A 19,670-nucleotide genomic window follows, 5' to 3' on the forward strand; every position below is an offset into this window, starting at 1 on the left:
AGATCACCAAACATTAGCTAGCCTTCTGGCGCACGGCAAGCTCGTTCCAGTAATGTCAGCGGCACGCATGCTACGCTGGGCTTTGTTGCTAGCGGTGAACGATTACAAATGGGTGTATCGTAAGGGCAGCGATGTTGAAAACGCTGACGCGCTGTCGCGCTTGCCGTTGGCGAATGATCAAGATGTCTCAGATTAGGTACATTTTTCTCAGTTATCAACAAACTTCCCTTGTCTGTGGACGCGATTAGGAAGGAAACGAGCTCGGATAGAGGGCTATATAATGTGTTGATGTACACGATGAGTGGCTGGCCTACACATGTAGCTGACAGTGAATTGTCCCCGTACTTTGTTCGTCGGCATGAACTGCCAGCAGACCAGCAGTGCGTTATGTGGTGAAATCGTGTGATTGTTCCCCACTGCTTGCGCAAAAAAGTGTTGGCACTTTTGCACGAAGGTAACCCCGGAGTTACGCGCATGAAAATGCTCGCGCGTAGCTATGTTTGGTGGTCTCAGTTAATTGAGTGTGTTGCTAAAGGCTGCTGTACTTGTCAGTTGACGCGGAATGCTTTGCCGAAGGCTCCACTACAAACTTGGGGTTGGCCTAGCCGCAGATGGCAACGAATCCACCTGGATTTCGCATTAACAAACAACCAGTGGCTTTTAGTGTTGGTGGATGCACACTCGAAATGGTTAGAAGTGTTCGTGATGGATTCAACAACGACAGTGAGGACTATTGAAAAGCTACGCAGTGTGTTCGCATCGTATGGTCTTCCGGACGAGGTAGTTACGGACAACGGGCCACAGTTCACTGCGAAGAACTTCACAGATATTTTGCTCAAAAACGGTGTCCGTCATACCAGGACATCTCCGTACCACCCGGGGTCAAATGGAAGTGCCGAGAGGTGCGTCCAGACGGTTAAATGGATTATCTGCGAGAGCTTAATTCTGAACGAAAGACCATCGGGAATCAGTAAGACAGTACAACGCTGCATTGACATGTTCCTGTTCAGGTACCGGAACACCCCTACCACAACAACGAGGCAAACGCCAGCTGAACTGTTCGTCTCAAGGAGACCCCGCACTCGCCTAACTCAGCTACAGCCAGACCTAGCGAGACGTATAGAAGAACATTTCTCCAAAGTTAAGGGCCAAGCCGACGAAAAAAGAGGGCCATGGAGGGCGTTCGAAGAGGGCGAAAGGGTTCTGGTCCAATGTCTTCATCCGGGTGAGGCCAGCTGGTTGCCTGGGATAATTAAAAAAGGTGCAGTGCCGTTACGTACATTGTGCGGTTAGGACCCGGGAACCGATTCGTGCATGTAGACAATTTTCCTCCGCGTCATTTTGACAGTGACGAACAAGGGCACCGTGAGCCTCCCTGTTTGGTGCCAAGTTCAATTTCAGGCCCTGTGCTAGAGGCGTCTGCTACGAGGCCTCCTGTTCTCGTGCTGGAGTCTACGAGCTCGGAGGCGTCTGTTACGAGGCCTCCTGTTCCCGTGCTGAAGTCTACGAGCTCTGCGGCAGCCCCGCCAGATCCACTCGAAGATTCGGCTCCCGCGGGTCAGCGAGATGCCAGTCCACGCCAGGATTTTGCACCGCTGTCTCCTCTTCGAGAACCGGCATCTCCTCAAGGGGCACCGACTCTTCGACGCAGCGCTCGTGCAAGGAAACCTCCCGATTGGTACAGCCCACAAGCACTGTGGGAAGGAGTGTGGTGACGTCACGAAGCGCGTGTGACGTCACATTGGTAGTACGTCTCTCAGCGCTATACAAGCGCTGCATTCCGCGGGCATAGTGCATTCTCGGCCTGGCATGGGCGTGCCAATAAAGCGTCTGCGTTGCTCGTTACCCTGGCTCTGCCTCATCGCTCTCGGCTGCAACACTTGTGAACTCCTACAAGACACTTCCCTATCAGCCAGCCGTGCCTCAGCGTATACTGCCTCTCAGAAGTTGTCTTCAGCACTGTAGAAGCTACAGGCCTCGTCCAATCAGGGCTGTATGAGCACAACAAATAGTCCCTGAAATATCTAAGAAGCGCAGAACTATTTTTGAAACAATTATTGTAGTAATTGGAAAAGTATTTCCGCTTTTTATTGGAAAGTACACAGAGCGTTTCATTCACTGGTTAAATTAGCAGAGAAAATCAGCACAGCACTGCAGAGACCGGCTGGCAAGTGGTGCGCCGCCATTCGCAAACACGGCGCCCTCTCCTCAAAGTCGACTGATTCCTGTGTGCATGCAATGCGTCCATGTGCTGGATACTGGTGCCCTCCCTTTGATTAAAAAACAGCGTACTACCTTTTTACTCCCACCTTACTTCGTTATAGGCGCATTCGTGTTTAGAGAATAGGCTGGTGTCGACGTAGCATCCACATTGCCGCAAACGACTTGTGAGACGGAGAATACAGCGTTAAAAACTGTCCCCTCAGTAAAAAACTGGCTACTGGCGCGGGAATCAGCAGACCGTACAGGCGATGTGGACGATGCAAACGATGTGTGGAAAGAGGATGCCCTCCAAAGCTTTACCCCTCTCTGTACACAACGTAAAATATCCAGATTTCTTGTCTCCTCATCATCCACCTCCTTCGCTCGACGGCAATCCTTATCTGGTTGTGCAGGCGTCAACTTGAGTCGAAAATCTGTCCAGCCACGCCTGAATGCCACCACTAACAGTGGTGCTGTTGCGTGCGAGGTGCGGGCAGTGTTTAGAGGTTAGACTCTGACCTGCAAATGTTGCAGCAGTGCGCCACGTGACCCTTCTATGATGAGGTGCCGTGGAAACCTTTCAATACGCAAACCAAAGTGTCCAAAGTTGCGTCTTCGACAGCACTTGGCGGCTCATGACTTGCTCCCATTGTACAAATCAGTGTTCAAGGTTGCATTCACGACAAATGGTGCAGTGTATGTTTATGTATGTGATATGTACTAGTTATCTCGTACTATAAATTAGCCCGCCACTGTTTTTCAACACTAGGCCTAAATACATTCCAGTGAGTACTGGCTACAGAAAGCACGCCAAAGACAGGTACAGGAATATTATTTGCCAATTTTTTTCCTTGTCGAAATAGATGAACAACGGCATAAGCTCTGCGTAAAGAAATCGAAAAGCAGAGATCAGCTGCGTTTGACGTATGCCGGAGCATTTACACAGGGCAAATAGACGCTCTCCGTTAACTTCGAAAATCATAAGTACTCAAAGCCGTTCTGTCCAGACAGAAACGTGACTAGATGGCCTTTTGTCTGGCGCCCCGTTCTGAAGAGTATTCACGAAGGGTGTTATGCCATTGATTTTCTAAACTTGCAGAAATACTGGAGAGGTTCTCAATTAGAATGCTACGAAAATAAGAAAGAGCAACCTGCTTTTTATGCCGCTTAGCAGCGCTTTAACGGTTCCCTCACTTTCAGAAATTTTTTCGATACACTTTAAAAACTACAGTACCCTCACTGTTGTGTTATAAACGTTCATTCCGTTACCCTTCACGGAGTTATTGCAAGACTGTGCCTTACTGTGCAACCGTTACAGAATTTTGTGCAGTAATAATATAAACATAACATAAACAAGAAGCCTGCTGAGCTCTAACCGAAAATTGCCACCCTTGAACGGGACAAATGTTATCCTGTGTCCCCAATTTATCTAAGAGAACCCAAACTTCGCTGCGGAACAGGGAAAGCAAAATTTGTGTTCGGCTGTAGTGTTCGATGTGGGGTGCTAGTGTATGTGATTCTTCTTAGGATTGCATTTTGTCACAAGCATTGCCCCTGAAGCCCACCTCAATGAACACGCAGCACTTATCTAACTCCCGGACCCACATGCTATCAAATGTAGTCTCCTTAACAACGCGCAAATTACACCAACTGCATGTGCAGTCAGTCAATCGTGTGTTCACAGCCACAAATCAACATATTAGAAAAGGGTGGGAGAACATGTATAAATAAATAAAAAGAAATAAGAAATAATATAAAGAAATAAAAAGGTGGGCGAGGTGAAGTTCCAAGTTGTTGATGTCGCACGAAGAAAATAATTCCGCATTGCATCTTGAAGACGTTTACAGCACAAGCTTATTTGGAACAAAAATATTTCATCTTTTTACAATAAATAATATTAGCCACTTGTTGATGTACTGCTTTTCATCATTTCGCTCATTTAACCACTAGCAACATTGCCAAAAAGCCGGCCTGCAGCAAAAGAATGTTCGCTGTTATTGTCTTTCTCACGAATGCAACCAGGCCTGACACTAGAATTCAGCTATAAAAATAAAATATTTTCTTCTCAGAGGAAGTCTCAAAGAAAGTAGTTTAGTGATTTGTGTAATCGGTTAAAGTACAGCAAAGCGTTGGCAAGTGCCTTCTTGTTTACCTGCAATGGCAGCAAGGATGAACACATAACCGACAATGCTCCTCATAGTTCTTCTGTCCAGCCGAGAGACTTCAGAAGAAAAAGTATGTCGCTTTTATTATGCGTGTAGGCAAATTTCCCAGCATACATTTAGTCACTGAAAAGAATAGCGAAGTAAAGGTAAGACGTTTTTTTCTTTTCAAATTTATTTGTAGTGTGTGTTCCCAGACAACGCCATAGTTAATAGTTCACACAAGCACGCATTTCTTGATAAAGGAGCTCGGAAATGAGGAGCACTTATACACAAACAAAAAGGAATCAATGAGGGCAACAAAAAAAAACAAGCATTAAGAACGTACTGAAAATAATGTGTTACAGACGTCTTGAAGATTTATAGCTGATCATAAGCTTTCAAAGTATTATTATGGTGAACTGCGCGGTTGTGCGTAACTGAACTCGCACGGTTAGTCCTAATCAGCGACTTTTTCAGCTGTCCAGGTTTAGACGCAAGCACTCTGACGCCGACTGCCTGTCACCAGCCCGTATCGATGAAGCCGTGAAAGGGGCGATGAAGACGGACCTAGCAAGCCAGAAGGCCCTGGTCCACCGAGCCCGAGTCGCGGCGGTCGCCAATGGGCTCCTGTAATGAGGAGCCCACCTAGAGATTGCGAGAGGTTGCTCCGGCTACCTCAAGCTTCCTCCCTGAAATAAAGTTTTTCACACACACACACACACGGCTTCCTGGAAGAAGCAGCACTCTTGCTCAGCAGAAGCTCTCAGACCCCGAGCCACGCCACCTCGCCGGATACTTGAAAGGCAAGGGTCCTTCGCCCTCGGAGCCGCCGCGGTGGCTCAATGGTTATGGCGCTCGGCTGCTGGCCGGAAAGACGCGGGTTTGATCCCGGCCACGGCGGTCGAATTTCGATGGAGGTGGTCGAAACTTCCGGAGCCCTCCTCTACGGCGTCCCTCATAGCCTGAGTTGCTTTGGGACGTAAAACCCTATAAACCAAACCAAACCTTCGTCCCCGGGGCAATTCAAGTTCGGATTGTCCTCCTACACTTTGCAAAACGACGCCCTCGTAATGAATCTTGCTCCTGAACCTTAGATAAATTTTACAAACTTCTCTTGGAGAGCAAACCACCAGCCACACGCGCGCTTTGTGGGATAAAGGGAAAATAAAACTGACTTCCTTTCTGCGCTGACGCAGCACGCTACGTCAAAACGTGAACCAATGACACACAACGTAGCCAAGAAGATCCGCAGGTTTTCTCCGTTGTCGTCCGGTAACAGATGGGTGATCGTGGGAACCGATTACATTGCCGCCAATCTTTGCAGTGTTTGTTCATTCTTCAAAGCTGCCGATGCGCCATTTTGTCGCTTTGTTGGCGATGCAAGACGCGACCGGATTTATCTCGATTGATTGCATCCGGGCAGAGTTGATTCTATGTTGTTCCAGAATATTTTAGTTCTTTGCACTCTTTATCTCGAAAGTTCTCTTCCAGCTTTAAATTGAGCATGGCCGACAGCGGCGGGCATTCCGTTCGACGACCCCCGGGAACGCTTGTTGCTAAGCCGCCGCAGACTGATTCAGACCATTGGGGGCACAAGTCAGTCCAAATTATTAGTTTCGTTTCGACATTATTTCCGCAGCCTTTCTGCTCTCTGGACACCAGTCAATACTTCGTGACATCTGGTGGAGGTGTAGGGTAACCTTCCATGTTCCGGACACCCCCTTCAAGTCGTGACACCAGCCCTCTGCGCTTAGCACTGGAGGACGAGCCAGCAGTTCACCGAGCCAGCCGACGTCTCCAGGGAGAGCAGCCTGAGTTCGGGGCCCTGCCGGACTGCACCAGACAGCGAAAAGGCGCTGTTACGAGCACCGCAACCTCGCCAATGATGTTGACACGATCATACTGCAAAAGCCGCGGGTGCCGCCAACTTTCAATGGATCCCTAGGCGAAGACCCCGACGAATGTTTGGACCAATTTGAGCGCGTGGCATCATTCAACAAGTTTGATGATGCGGCAAAAATTGGACACCTATTTTTCTCACTGGAGGGCTTAGCACGTACCTGGTACGAAAACCACGAGTCGTCCCTAACGACATTGGAGCTATTCAAGAGAGAACTATTGAAGGTATTCACCAGTGTCGTGGGGAAAAAAGAGCCGAACGACTCCTCGAGTTCAGGATTCAGCTTCCGAATGAGCCCGTCCGCGGGTACATCGAAGAGATGAAGCGCCTTTTTCACCGCGCCGACCCCGAGATGACTCAGGAAAGGAAGTTAAGTGTTTAAGGCCCCGCGTAAAAGAACAATTCTTTGGCAGCCTCGTCCGCCAGCGGCCAAAAGCAGTCGACGAATTCATGCAAGAAGTATGCATGGTCGAGAAGACCCTCCACATCCGAGGTCGGCAATACAACCGCCCTTCCTCTGTTTGTGCAATTCGTCCGGACACGACGACCACCACCAACGACAGCTTGCGGGAAGTTATCCAAGAAATCGTCCGAGAGGAGCTACGCCGATTACTGCCATCCTCCCCACAGCCACAAGCACGACTCTGATGGATGTGGTACGGGAAGAAGTGCAACAGGCACTTGGGACCACGGCGGCCACAGAACCCCACACCATGACCTACGCCACTGCAGCACGCACTCCGCATCCCCAACGACACCCCCCACGTCCCCTCTTAGATACGCCGCCTCCCTTTCACCGCCCGCCCAGCCTACGAACGACGCTCAAGCTCCAGGAAATGCGACGCCTAGAAGACTTCCGACAGCCAACCGTTGTGTCTTCCTTGTGGTGAGGCCGGCCATATTCTTAGTCACTGCCCGTACCGACGTTTTTGTATTCGTGTACTTGCCATCGACGCACCACGACCACGCTTCGGCCAACGTCCGCAAGAAATCGACGAGTACCGGCGTCGAGAGGAGTACTCGCCAAACCGCCTTTCGCGGTCACCATCGCCGTCCGCCTCCCACTTTGCGTCGCCACGCCGCAGCCATGCAGTCGTTGTACGAGGAAGGTCTCCAAGCCCCCGTAGGAGAAACTAAAGACAAAAACCTCTGGAGGTGAGGTTGCTCAGGAGCGAAACGCCGAAGATCCTGCGACCTTCGTTGTGTCACGGCAATGTTCCCGCCGAGTGATCTTAGGCATGGATTTCCTTTATGAGCATCAGGCGATCATAAACCTGCGATCCAAGCTGTACACGCTTTCGACAGACGAGGCCATCCCTTCGATGAGAGCTCTGGATAGTCACGTTGCCTTCAGTGTCCTGGAAGAAGAAGTGAGCGTCCCACCCTGTTCAAGCGTTATCGTGACCGTAGGCGCCACGAAAGCCATTAGCGCTAAAGCCATCATCGAGTGGAACTTGCAGTTGCTTGTAGACCGAGGAATCAGCATCGAAAGAGCCGTAGCACATTTCCGCAATGGCCAGGCCGATGTACTGCTCACTAACTTCAGCGAAGAATACCGGCACATTAAAAAAGGAGCGACGATTGCTTTCTTTGATGAAATATCCAACCTAGGAGACTCCTTCGCTCTCTCTGACCCGTCCGTAGAAGATTCGCTTGACCAATAAAACTTTCCCTCTTTCGACATCAACCCAGCCCTGACCCGGAACACACAAGACCAGATCCGCAATCTGCTTCGAAGCGGCAGCCAATATTTTTCGTCATCGCCGAAGATCCGACAAACGCAAATTGCCAAGCATCGCATTATAACCGACCAGCACGCCCGACCTCTCCGTCAAAGCCCCTACCATGTGTCGCCGCGAGACCGACAAGCCATTCGGGACCACGTGGAAGAAATGCTTCCGAACGACGTCATCCAGCCTTCAAACAGCGAGCCCATGGGCGGCGCCGGTTGTTCTAATGAGAAAGAAAGACGGCGTACTTTGATTCTGCGTTGATGACCGCCGCTTGAACAACATAACAGAGAAGGACGTCTACCCCCTCCCCCGCATCGACGACAAACTGGACCGGCTCTGCAACCCCTAGAGTTGCACATCAATGGACCTCAAGAGTGGTCACTCGCAAATTAAGTTCGATGAAAGAGATCGCGAGAAGTCTGCATTCATCACTCCGGATGGCCTCTTTGAGTTCGAAGTGATGCCATTCGGTCTGTGTTGCGCAACTGAGAAGTTTCAGCGAGCAATGGATACAGTACTGGCCGCCCTACAGTGGCAAATTTGTCTGGTATATTTAGATGACGTCGTTGTCTTCGCCTCGAAGTTTTAAGAGCACCTCAAAAGACTGCGAACAGTACTAGACGCCATCAAGTCGTCTCGCCTAACCTTCAGAGAACAGAATCGCCACTTTGCCTATGAAGAGCTGCTGTTTCTAGGCCACATCATTAGCGAGAAGGGTGTTCGCCCAGACCCGCAGAAAATAGCTGCTATTGAACAGTTTCCACCGCCGGCCGATAATAAAGCAGAGCGCCGATTTCTCGGACTACGCGCATATTACCGACAATTTGTGAAATACTTTTCGGGCATCGCCGAGCCCCTGACACAGCTGACGAAGAAAGACGTGCCATTTAAATGAGAAGCGCCACAAGCAGAAGCCTTCAAAGAACTTCAGCGGCGTTTACAGTCACCATGGATCCTCGCTCATTTTGATAAAAACACCGATACTGAAGTTCATACCGACGCAAGCAGATTGGGCCTAGGCGCCGCCCTCGTTCAAAAAAGCGACGAGCTCTAGAAAGTCACCGCATACGCTAGCCGTTCCCTTTCCAAGGCGGAGGCTAACTATTCGAGCGCTCAGAAGGAGTGCTTTACCATCAACTTGGCAACGCCGAAATTCCGCCCCTACCTGTACGGACATCCGTTGAAGGTGGTCAGTGATCACCACGCGCTTTGCTGGCTGGCAAATTTGAAGGACTCACTGACCGCCTCGCTCGATGGAGTCTGCGCCTCAAGGAGTTTGACGTCACCGTCGTTTACAAGTCCGCACGCAAGCACTCTGACGCCGATTGCCTCTCACGATCCCCTGTTGATTCGCCGCCGCCGGACAACGGTGAGAACGGCGTCCTGGAACCCATCAGCCCCAGCTCTTTTGCACAGCAGCAACGCACCGACTCCGACCTAAAACGCCTCATCGAGTACTTGGCAGGCAAGGTTTCTTCACCCCCCGCCTCATTCAAGGGAGGACTGTCTTCCTTCTGTGTACGGAATGATGTCCTCGTGAAGAACTTTGCAGCGAACAAAACAGCCTACCTCGTTGTTGTACCTGCTTGTCACCGCGAAGAAATTCGACGGGCTTCCTACGACGAGCGGAAAGCTGGACATCTATGGTTTTCTCGCACCCTCCGCCGCACTCAAGACAAGTATTACTGGCCGCGACTGTCTGCCGATGTCGCGCATTATATGAAACCTGCCGAGATAATCAGCGACGAAAGACCTCTCCCACCCGACCAGCAGAATTTCTGATCCCGGTTGAAACCCCCTCAATGTCCTTTCAGCAGATCGGCGTAGCATTGCTTGGCCCTTTCTCAATGTCAACGTCTGTAAATAAGTTAATCGTCATAGCGATCGACTACCTGACTCGCTACGCTGGGGCAAAAGTCCTACAAAACGGAAAAGCAGCAGAAGTCGGCAAATTTTTCGTGGAGTGTATTCTTCTGCAACACGGCGCCCCCGATGTGCTCATCAAAGACACAAGAACAGCATTCACGGCAGAATGAACGTAAGCCATCCGGCGAGCGAAAGCTGTAGTGCATCGGGCAAGTAGATGCGGCTTGGCGTCTGCAACGTTGAATGCGTTCCGCACACTGGATAGGTACCTATCGCGGTTGCTCAGTGCTAAAGGCGCTCGTCTACTGAGCTGGAGTACCCGGGTTCGTAACCTAACCCGGGTTCGAACCCGGGTACTCCGATGGAGGGGAAACGCAACTGAGGGCACTTGTCTTCTTACGTGGAGGAAGGCGAAAGCCTGCGTTTTGAGGAAAGGAAACGTATTTGACGAATGGAAAGGGCGCAGTAGCCCTCACATCTCGACATCTCGGTGGACACTTCAACCCGACGAAAGCATGACTTCTGGCTCTGGGAAGGGGAAATCTAGCGACACGCGAAGAGCGGCTTTACCTAGCGTAGTGAAGCTTTCGCTTCGATAATGGCTTCCGGTCTTCGATACGCCAAAAAAATAAGGGCAAGATTTCAGCGGTCGTTTCACTTGTTTTGCTGGATGTGACTAACGAAATATAAGATGCTGTCCTGCACGCCGAGACGCGAGTGGAACCAAATCATACATGAAGCAAAGAAATGTTGGTATTCCGCCCACCAGGACAGCAGATTGTAAATCAGTCACTTCATAAATTTTCAGACGCACGACCTCAGCGACAACTGCGTGTACGAGGAAATCTCCACTGCATATTTCAGGGATTTCATAACAGGTGCCACCCACAGTGTTAACCTGGCTAGAGGTTGCCGCTTCTGACCAGTCATTAACGAAGCTTGGCACGCTCCGTAACCTTCAGTCAGGCAGGGTCTGAAGCATTTGATTGGGTACACCATCAGGAATCTATAGCACATCGTTTCCGCAGCCGCACAAGGGCATTCCGAAACTCGGTCATTGTGGAGAGTCCACAGGACAGGCGACAAGTCCATCGGGATAGAGCACAGAGGTCCAATTTTACATCAATAAAACCACCGGTTAAGCCTTCTATTCTGCCTAGATGTAGTGTCAGGATGTCACACGTATTGGAGTGAGATGTTCCCAAGAAATAGTACACAGTGCATCATATTCGTGAAACTGGCGTGTAAGCATTCAGACCAGCACGGAAAGCTAACCATTGTTTTCTTGTGAGCTTTTTCGTATATCGGTGAATTAGCGGATTTAGACCATTGAGTGTCGTTGTTCAAATGGGATCGACCTTGTCCTGTCCTGTCCTGTCTACTCGTCCTGTCTACTTCTTTGTCTGTGTCTCTGTTATATGCGCTAGTCTTTTAATTCATGATGAAACACCAACTAGCCCAGCTTTCCGCCTTGATTGTAAATGTACTTTCGATCGAAAGATCACAGGCAGTTTGGCGGACGTGATGGCAGCGTCGTGACTTTTCATGGCGGCGAAGAGGTCACCGGAGTGCGATTTTAGCTCATGCCCGTACTTATCCTGTTTAGTCACTCGAGCCGCCCCATAGCCCGGGCTGCCTCTTAGCCCGGGTAGCCAGCATTGTCGACAAGAAAGGTGACATGATCAATGCGCATCCATCAGGAAACGTTGACCACGTTGATAAAAAAACCTTTCGAGCTCACAGTTATATCAGTGTCGCTGTACGAAGACAAGGGGAAAAAGTTGGGCGCCTGTCATCAGCTGCAATCTACATTAAGGGCTTCATAGCCAAGAGTTTGACGGAATACTTACTGGCGATGGGCGAACATTTCCAACAAAAGTTGCCATCAAAAACAAGATCGTAATCCTACCCGCCGACAAAGGCAACGCTACCGTTATTTCAAGGTAGCAATGGCGCAGAGGAAAACCATGCACCTCACGTGCAAAAGAACCGAGGTTCAAATCCTGGTGCCGCGAAATTTCCCACCGTGTAAAAAACAATCCGTGTGTCGATGGTATTGCATAACCAGACTCGGGTGCGGTCAGATCTCGCGGTGACCAGAACCGACAGCATACTCTCTCACAAAAACACAATCTGTCCATCCTGCTGTAGCACTTCGCCCCATCCTCCTATATAAATACATTAAATACAATGGCAATACAATGCGCTCTCAGCCCTCAGTCCGCAGCGATTGCGAAACAACTGACTAAGGCTGCGGTCAGACCTGTGACACAGTAAAGGAAGCTAAGAATCTCTGCCTCTGGACAGGCCGCCATCGAAAACTGAACGTGGAAACGGTTCACGCTAGAAACTTATCCAGTGAGGCTACTCTGGCAGGGCTGTTCGAGAGACTAGCGGGTATTAAATGGGATGTCATGAGGCTTCGCCAGGCTAAGAGAAGAAGAGCAAGTTGTCCGGCTAGTTAGTCCTGCATGGTGAATATAGAACGCAGGACACAGGAAAGGGGCAGACACGGTTAAAGACACACATGGGCTCTGTCTAATAATTAAATTTTATTTCGGAGGCATAAACAAAAAACGCTGCGGAGTCACCGGATTTCAGAGTAGTCATGTCAGTGGTGACCGAGCAGCGTTTTCTTGATGTACCGTTCCTTCTTCGACTACATATTATGTGTGCTTCCGCATTAAAGTACAGTTGATGGTCAGCGCCCGTGTGTGTCTTTCACTGTTCCTGTCCCTTTTCTTATGCCTCGCGCTGTATATTGACCATTATGAGGAAAGATCAGGCGTATACAGTGTTAAAGGGCGGAGACGTACTATCTTATCTCGAATTAGCGGACAGAAGAAAACTACGTGTGGAGTGCCTCATCAGTCAGGAGATACCTGCAAACACATAGGAATTATACAGAATTAACGAGAGGGTTGCAGTTATCGTAATTAAGCTTAATAAGAGGTAGACACTGGAGGTGGTACAAGCCTACGCGCCTACATGCAGCCATGATGGCCATATTTTCTAAAGCTTCTACGAAGACGTGGAATCGGCAATGAGCAAAATAAAAACACAGTACAATGTACTGATGGGCGACTTCAATGAAAAAAGGAAAGAAAGCAGGCTGGAGATCAGGCACCGGGTGACTTTTGTAACGGCAGACTTTTCTAAAGGCTACTCGACAATATCCCATACTCACACTATCAGGAGATATAAAAGTGTGCAGAATGTAACAAACCCCTACATATAGCCATCGTAGGTTGTGGAAAAGCATTTCACTCTATTGAAACCTCAGCATTCAAGCAGGCATTGTAGTACCATGTTATAGAAGACCTTTGTGTAAAAATACTACAAGATGCCTGTAGCAGCTGCACAGCCACCGTAGTCCTCCATAAAGAAAGTAACAAAACCCCAGCAAGCAAGGTTGTTCGGTAGGGATACACGATCGTTGCAGTGCTGTTCGCCACTTGTTTACAAGAGGTATTCAGAGACGTTGCTTGGGGATAGTATGAGAGAAGAGTTAACGAAGAATGCCTTAGTAACCTCCGGTTGGCTGATGACGCTGTCTAGCTAAGTCACTCAGGGGATGAATGGCAAAGCACGATCAGTAACCTAGAGAAGAAGAGCAGAAAGGTGCGTGTAAAAATTAATGTGCAGAAAACCAAAGCAATTTTCAACAGTCTCGCAAGAGAGCAGCATTTCACAATTGGCAGCGAGATCCAGGAAGTGGTAAGGGAATACGTCTACTTAAAGCAGGTAGAGACCGCTGATCTGGATCATGAGAGGGGAATAATTAGAAGAATAAGAATGCGGTGGAGCACATGTGGCAGGTGCTCTCTGATCATGAATGGCATTTTACCAATATCCCTGAAGAGAAGAGTGTGCAACAGCTGTATCTTACCATTACTAACCTATGGGGCACAAACCTGGAGGCTAACGAAAAGGTAAAATCTTGAGTTAAGGACAAGTCATCCAGCTAAAGAAATAGAAATGATAGGTGTAACGTTAAAGACAGGAAGAGGGCAGAATTGGTCAGGTATCGAACATGGGTAACGACATCCTACTCGAAATGAAGAGAAAGAAATGGGCCTGGGCAGGACATGTAATGCGAAAGCAAGGTTACCGATGGTCTTTAAGGGTAATAGACTAGATTCCAAGAAAAGGCAAGCGTAGCAGGGGGCGGCCGAAAGTTAGCGGGGGGGGATGAAATAATGAAGTTTGCAGGGGTAAGGCTGCTGCATCTGGCACAGGACTTGGTTTATTGGGGGATATTGGAGACTCCTTTGTTCTGCAGTGGGCGCAGTCAGGCTGATCATGATGATGGACGTTATTTTCGACCGTCCCGGCTACGCCGAAAAAATGTCTAGGCGGCCTGAATATCTGGGCACCAACGCAAAAAATAACAGTGAAATCACCAAAGAAAATGGAATCAGAACTGCAAAAATCATATATTATCTGATGTATTCAGGTACGTGCTCCCTGAAAGAAAACACCTGCAGAAAAAGCTTGTTTTCTACAAATTATCTGCTCGTGCGACCTACGGAGTCCCAAAAGTGCCCGAGCCATACCACTGCGACCAATTTTTGACTACAGGTGCTAACCTCTGTGCCAACTTTTCCGTCGCCTTTGTCAAGTCCTTCACTTGCTAGTTCTACAAGTGGCGACATACTTTAAGACCGCTGTATTTTTTTGGAAAACCTAAAAGAATTGTCGATAGAAAAGAACTACATCATGGTTTCGTTTGACGTGAAGGCAATATTCATGTGCGTGCCAGTCGATTTCGCGGCAATGTGTGCAAGGAAGCCCTTGAAGAGGACACCACATTGCCTTTAAGGGCACCGTTCAACGTATACAAGGCCTATGCCACCTTTAAGGATATTGCCTGGATGACACGTATTTTATTTTTAACGGAGACATAGAGGAAATAATTCTGCGCAGCAATGGAGCATCTGTTTGCGTGATGTGCGCTAAGCTCGCATTAGAAGCCGCCGAGAGCGCAGCCGTCTGTATATTCACCAGGCGCCGAAGTTGTTCCTTTGCAACGTAGACGACTGTTTCAGCGTTATACATCACAATGGCTTACAGCCTTCCGCGCGACATCTTAGCGATATCCAGCCTACAGTGCAGTTTACCGTGGAAAAAGAAGCCAACGGAAAAATCTTTTTCGTGATGTCCTCGTTCACAGAAAAAAAACATCACGCTTGAAACTTCAGTATATCAAAAACTTACACTCACTGGAAAGAACCTCAGCTTTCAACCTGCACATCCGTCCTACTGAACACAAGCGTTCGGTCGCTAAATTCCTCTTTACTCGCGCCTACACCTAGTGCTCGAGCGCCCAAAAATCCCGTTGCGAATTCAACAAAGTGAAGCAAGGTCTGCAAGACGACGGATACTCCTGACAACTACTGAAGAGCCATGAGCTACGCTCACGCTTCGAGGCTTGGCAGTCAACAGAAAAACACAGAAAACAAGTGAGCGAGTATTCCGCACGCTTTGGGTGGGTGAGGCACTTTGAAGAATTTTCACAACACCGCGATCTGCAGATTCCCCCAGTACGCGCCTGCAAGCATGTTAAAGCAAAAGTTGATTGCGCGTAAAAAACCGTCCAGAACGCTCAAGGAACCCTGGTGTGGTGTACAAGATATCTTGTCAAAGCTGTCACGCTGCCTACATAGATGACCTGGGAACTTGAGAAGAAGGCTTAAAGAGCATCAACAAATGGCACCCGGAATGACCTTTCTACAAATTGTGTTTTGGATGAGCACAGCGAATTATGTGGACATATTATTGATTGGGACAAAGCATCTGCCATCACCCAGAGAAAACCTTTCATCGTGTCTTCTCTTGGAATCGTTTTATATGCATGACACGAGGCATGCTCCTCACAGAACACGTGGAAAGCACCCAGAAATCTACAATCGCTCACTGCGCAATTTTAACCGCACGTAAGCCATCGCCGTTCCATCAAGCTCTGTGCGATCAAGGGTCTCGTACGTGTCCAGAAGCGGCGTGTTTTTTTTTTCCTTAAAGTTGGCCGAGTGTATATTTGCTGTTTGCAATTGAGGGCCTCAGTAAATCCTCAAGCTTCCTCCCGCGGGCGTCTGTATCCTTGTCTCCCTAGATTTGGAGGTAAACGTTGAAATTGTCGCATATAAGATAAGGTCATTGTGGAACTTCAATTACGCTTTCTGGTTTCTAAGGCCAATTTTAATTAACGTTTTTTCACGCCTGTAATTATTGCCGAAAGTTCGTTTCTCTAGCTTGAGCATAGTTTACTTTAACCCCACTATCCTCTAAAATTCCTTGAGGGCTGATGTAAATAAATAGATAAAAGTTGTTGGGAGATGGCGGCCGCTGGTTATGGTCGGTCTAGTTGGGCCTCACGTTTCCTCCGGCAATATACAAAACCTTGGCGATGCTACTTGTGGCATTTTTCTCGGCTAATTTTACTCTTATGATAAGTCGCTCGATTTGATTCACGAGCCACGGGCTGCCAAAAATACGCCCGTGAGCCAAAGGATCATCCTCCTAAGCATAACTAGGTCCCCTGCAGGACAAAGGACTCTCCAATACCGCTCCAGTAAACCCTGAAAATATTGATTGAAATAAACAATGCATCATTATAGATAATGGAGGTAAAGTTGGACGCATAAAAGCCGTGGAATATATTTTCCGATAACTGCCGAACAGAAATCATTTACTCACATGCACTTAGCTGAGTGGCAGATGCGGTTCACAGTTATTGCTAGTCCGTGCTGACGCAGATGCAATCCTGAAGCGCGGGTTGGTATTCGTTCAGAGTCGTAAACTGAAGACAGTGCGCCGGACAACGTGCCGCAGCTGGCCTGCCCTCGCCGACTTTTTAATTGAAAACATATATATCTCGACTTTTATTTGCTGTTCTCAACTAGCGTCTTTTTGTTTTATTCGCAATAAAAACCGGCTACAACGTCCAACGAAACGTCTCAACGCAGCATTTGATCCCTGTCTCGTTTGTTTCCCTGAGCACATTTGTGCGCGCACCGTGGCGCCGCCTTTCGACGCGCTTTCTGGTCTTGTATTTCACTTTTAGTAGCGTTCGCTGCTATTCAAAAGCACAGCGCAATCAGAGGCGTTACGTAAAACAAGAGGCCCTATTTCTTAACGTTATTCTCATTGGTGATATCCTGATATTAAGGGCACGGAGGGAAAAGGGATCTCACCGTCCGCAGTTTCTTTTCGCCTATTTATAGGATGCATATCGCCAGTGAAGAAGTTCGGCTACACTGACTGGGAACGCTTCACGGTTGCTCACGTAACTCGAAGCAACGCCTCGAAGGTGCACGGGCACTACTCTGTAAATTCACGACAGTTGGTTATGGCAGTCAATATGCTCGTTTAGTGTACGTACTCGTCGCATGCGCTCATTGCCTCTGTTTCCCACACCCTCGTCTCTTCGCAAGTAATATAATGATAAGAAATTCAATGCACGTGGCTGTATGCAAAGCAGTGGACTACCGTTACTGGTCATCCAGTGGAAAACGGAGTAAATTTTGATTCAGGTCTATTGAAATGATTAGTTAAAAGTAAATAATCAAATTTCATACTTAAAATGCAAAAACATATAAATAACAAAATTGTGGACCGCGGAACAGAATCAGGAATAGAATAATCTTCGCAACGATGACTTCATTAGATCATGTTTTCTTGGCTCAGGGTGAAGCGCTTAGAACCCCAAGTACCTGAAGGAGAAATGCGTCGTTAGAGCATCCTGCGCTCGTCAGCGCTCACGTGCTAGCCGTTTTCATTGAACGTGAAAGATCCCGCAGGCGCTCTGTAGCTGTCAGCCCTTCGGACCGGATGCAACCTAGCACTCTTCACGTGAAAGAACTTCACCCGCCTCCTTCCGAGCATTCTGTGCATGGATTATCTTTCCATCCGTTCTTTGGCCTCTTCGTCATTGGCCACGCCTGCGCCTTTCATGCCAGAGAAGGCAGCTGATGGCTTTGCTCATAGCCTCCTATATTTTCCATGCCTGGGCATCGACTCAAATGTGGCCGTTCAGGCGAAATCATAATGTTCCTGTGTATACAGAAACTACAAAATCAAGGCGACCAGCGTTCCTTGCCGGCGAAGTGTGAGGTCAGATGTGGGTTTCACTACGTGCATAGGTGCGTGCTGCTGGTTCGCGCGCACTTCAATCTCTCTGCCGCGAGCGGGTTGTCTGCGATGCTAACGCCTCATCACGGCCAGCGGTAAAACTAGACGCGCCGCAACGAACCAGGCGATGAACGAGGTTTTAGGTATTTGCCGATGTGAGCGCCTCATTCATCGCCGCCACGGTCGGGCACGAGTCGCGGCGGCGGCGCGCGCTTTGTACAGCCTGCGCGCTGTGGGTGTTTCCTGTCTGTCTCCGCTGCATAATGTTCCTGTGTATACAGAAACTACAAAATCAAGGCGACCAGCGTTCCTTGCCGGCGAAGTGTGAGGTCAGATGTGGGTTTCACTACGTGCATAGGTGCGTGCTGCTGGTTCGCGCGCACTTCAATCTCTCTGCCGCGAGCGGGTTGTCTGCGATGCTAACGCCTCATCACGGCCAGCGGTAAAACTAGACGCGCCGCAACGAACCAGGCGATGAACGAGGTTTTAGGTATTTGCCGATGTGAGCGCCTCATTCATCGCCGCCACGGTCGGGCACGAGTCGCGGCGGCGGCGCGCGCTTTGTACAGCCTGCGCGCTGTGGGTGTTTCCTGTCTGTCTCCGCTGCGCGACCGTGGCGCTGCGATCCTACCGCTCCTAAGATCCCTCTATAATTTTAAAGGTAGAGACAACTGCCGCGCGCGCCACCTAAAACTTCCTGTGTAGCAGACGACGCCCGGGCTAAACCATGGATGGCCCGAAGTATTCATAAGCGGGGAACCTATCTTCACATGCGAGGGAACAAAACGTTCCAGTACCTTAGCCCTTGGAAAAGCGGAAAAAAGGAGACCTAGGTAGAAAAAACATGTCTGTCCTTGAATTTCAAACGCGTCCTAAAAGAACGCGAGAGAGGATGAATGCTTCGTAGCCTGCATTCCGGATGTTTCGGTCTTGTTTGCTTGCGCTTTTCGAAATAAGTGACACTTTTGTGACTAAAATTAGCTTCTAAGAATTTTAAAAAAGCGAAGAATATTTATTTCGTAGCATTTTAGACAAGAGTCGAAGTCTCTGACGCTGGGCAACACAGTCGCAGCCGAAGACGACTCGAGACGAGTTTGTTTTGTGTTTCACGCTATCCGCCGTGGCAGTTGGGTGCGTTTGGTTTCGTTGCTCTGTGGCTTTTTTTTTCTTATACGTGTGCTGGATACACATTGAAGTTACTATAGACGAAAATTTTACGTAAAAAGAAGGCTGATAGTCACCTGCACTGGAAAACCTGCTACTTAACTTCGCTGATCCTCGCGGAAAGTAAACAACGTCGCCAGTGCGTGTGTGTGCAAATGAGTGTCAACAGTTCTTCTTGGTGTTCACTGTGTGGCGTAATGCGGTTGTTACCCCACCACTAGACTGTGTTTCAGCCCCTGTGTTCAACTGTGCAACTATAGCTACATTCTACATCGGCCGTATGGACCGTGCCATGGAGTATTCTTGCTGCTAACGCGATCTAATCACGCGGCTCAGGAACTGAGTGAAACTTCGTCTGCGTGACCTTTTTGTTTGTTTGCTCGTGTGTGTGTGCGCGCCCGTGCATGCAACTGACCGGCGGTTTTACAGTTTTCTTTTTATGATTAGTAACTTAGCAGCAGCGATTTCAATGCTCTTATTGATCCAAATGCTGTGTCACAATTTCATATTTTGTAGCTGTGACTATAGAAG

General features: G+C 48.8%; 1 protein-coding gene across 1 annotated transcript in view; it reads right to left on the bottom strand.

Annotated features, from left to right (window-relative positions):
* LOC144106693 (uncharacterized) overlaps positions 1-16,628 on the bottom strand; it is a 170,514-nt gene extending 153,886 nt beyond the window's left edge. The window contains exons 1-2 of the mRNA XM_077639535.1: positions 16,542-16,628; positions 4,355-4,490 (exon numbers count right to left, since the gene is read on the bottom strand). Coding sequence (XP_077495661.1) covers positions 4,355-4,400 — 46 coding nt within the window. The 5' untranslated portion in view covers positions 4,401-4,490; positions 16,542-16,628. The remainder of the gene's footprint in view (positions 1-4,354; positions 4,491-16,541) is intronic.
* Positions 16,629-19,670: the final 3,042 nt, after the last annotated feature.

This window comes from Amblyomma americanum, chromosome 1 (assembly GCF_052857255.1).
Source record: "Amblyomma americanum isolate KBUSLIRL-KWMA chromosome 1, ASM5285725v1, whole genome shotgun sequence".
NCBI classification, from domain to species: Eukaryota; Metazoa; Arthropoda; class Arachnida; order Ixodida; family Ixodidae; genus Amblyomma; species Amblyomma americanum.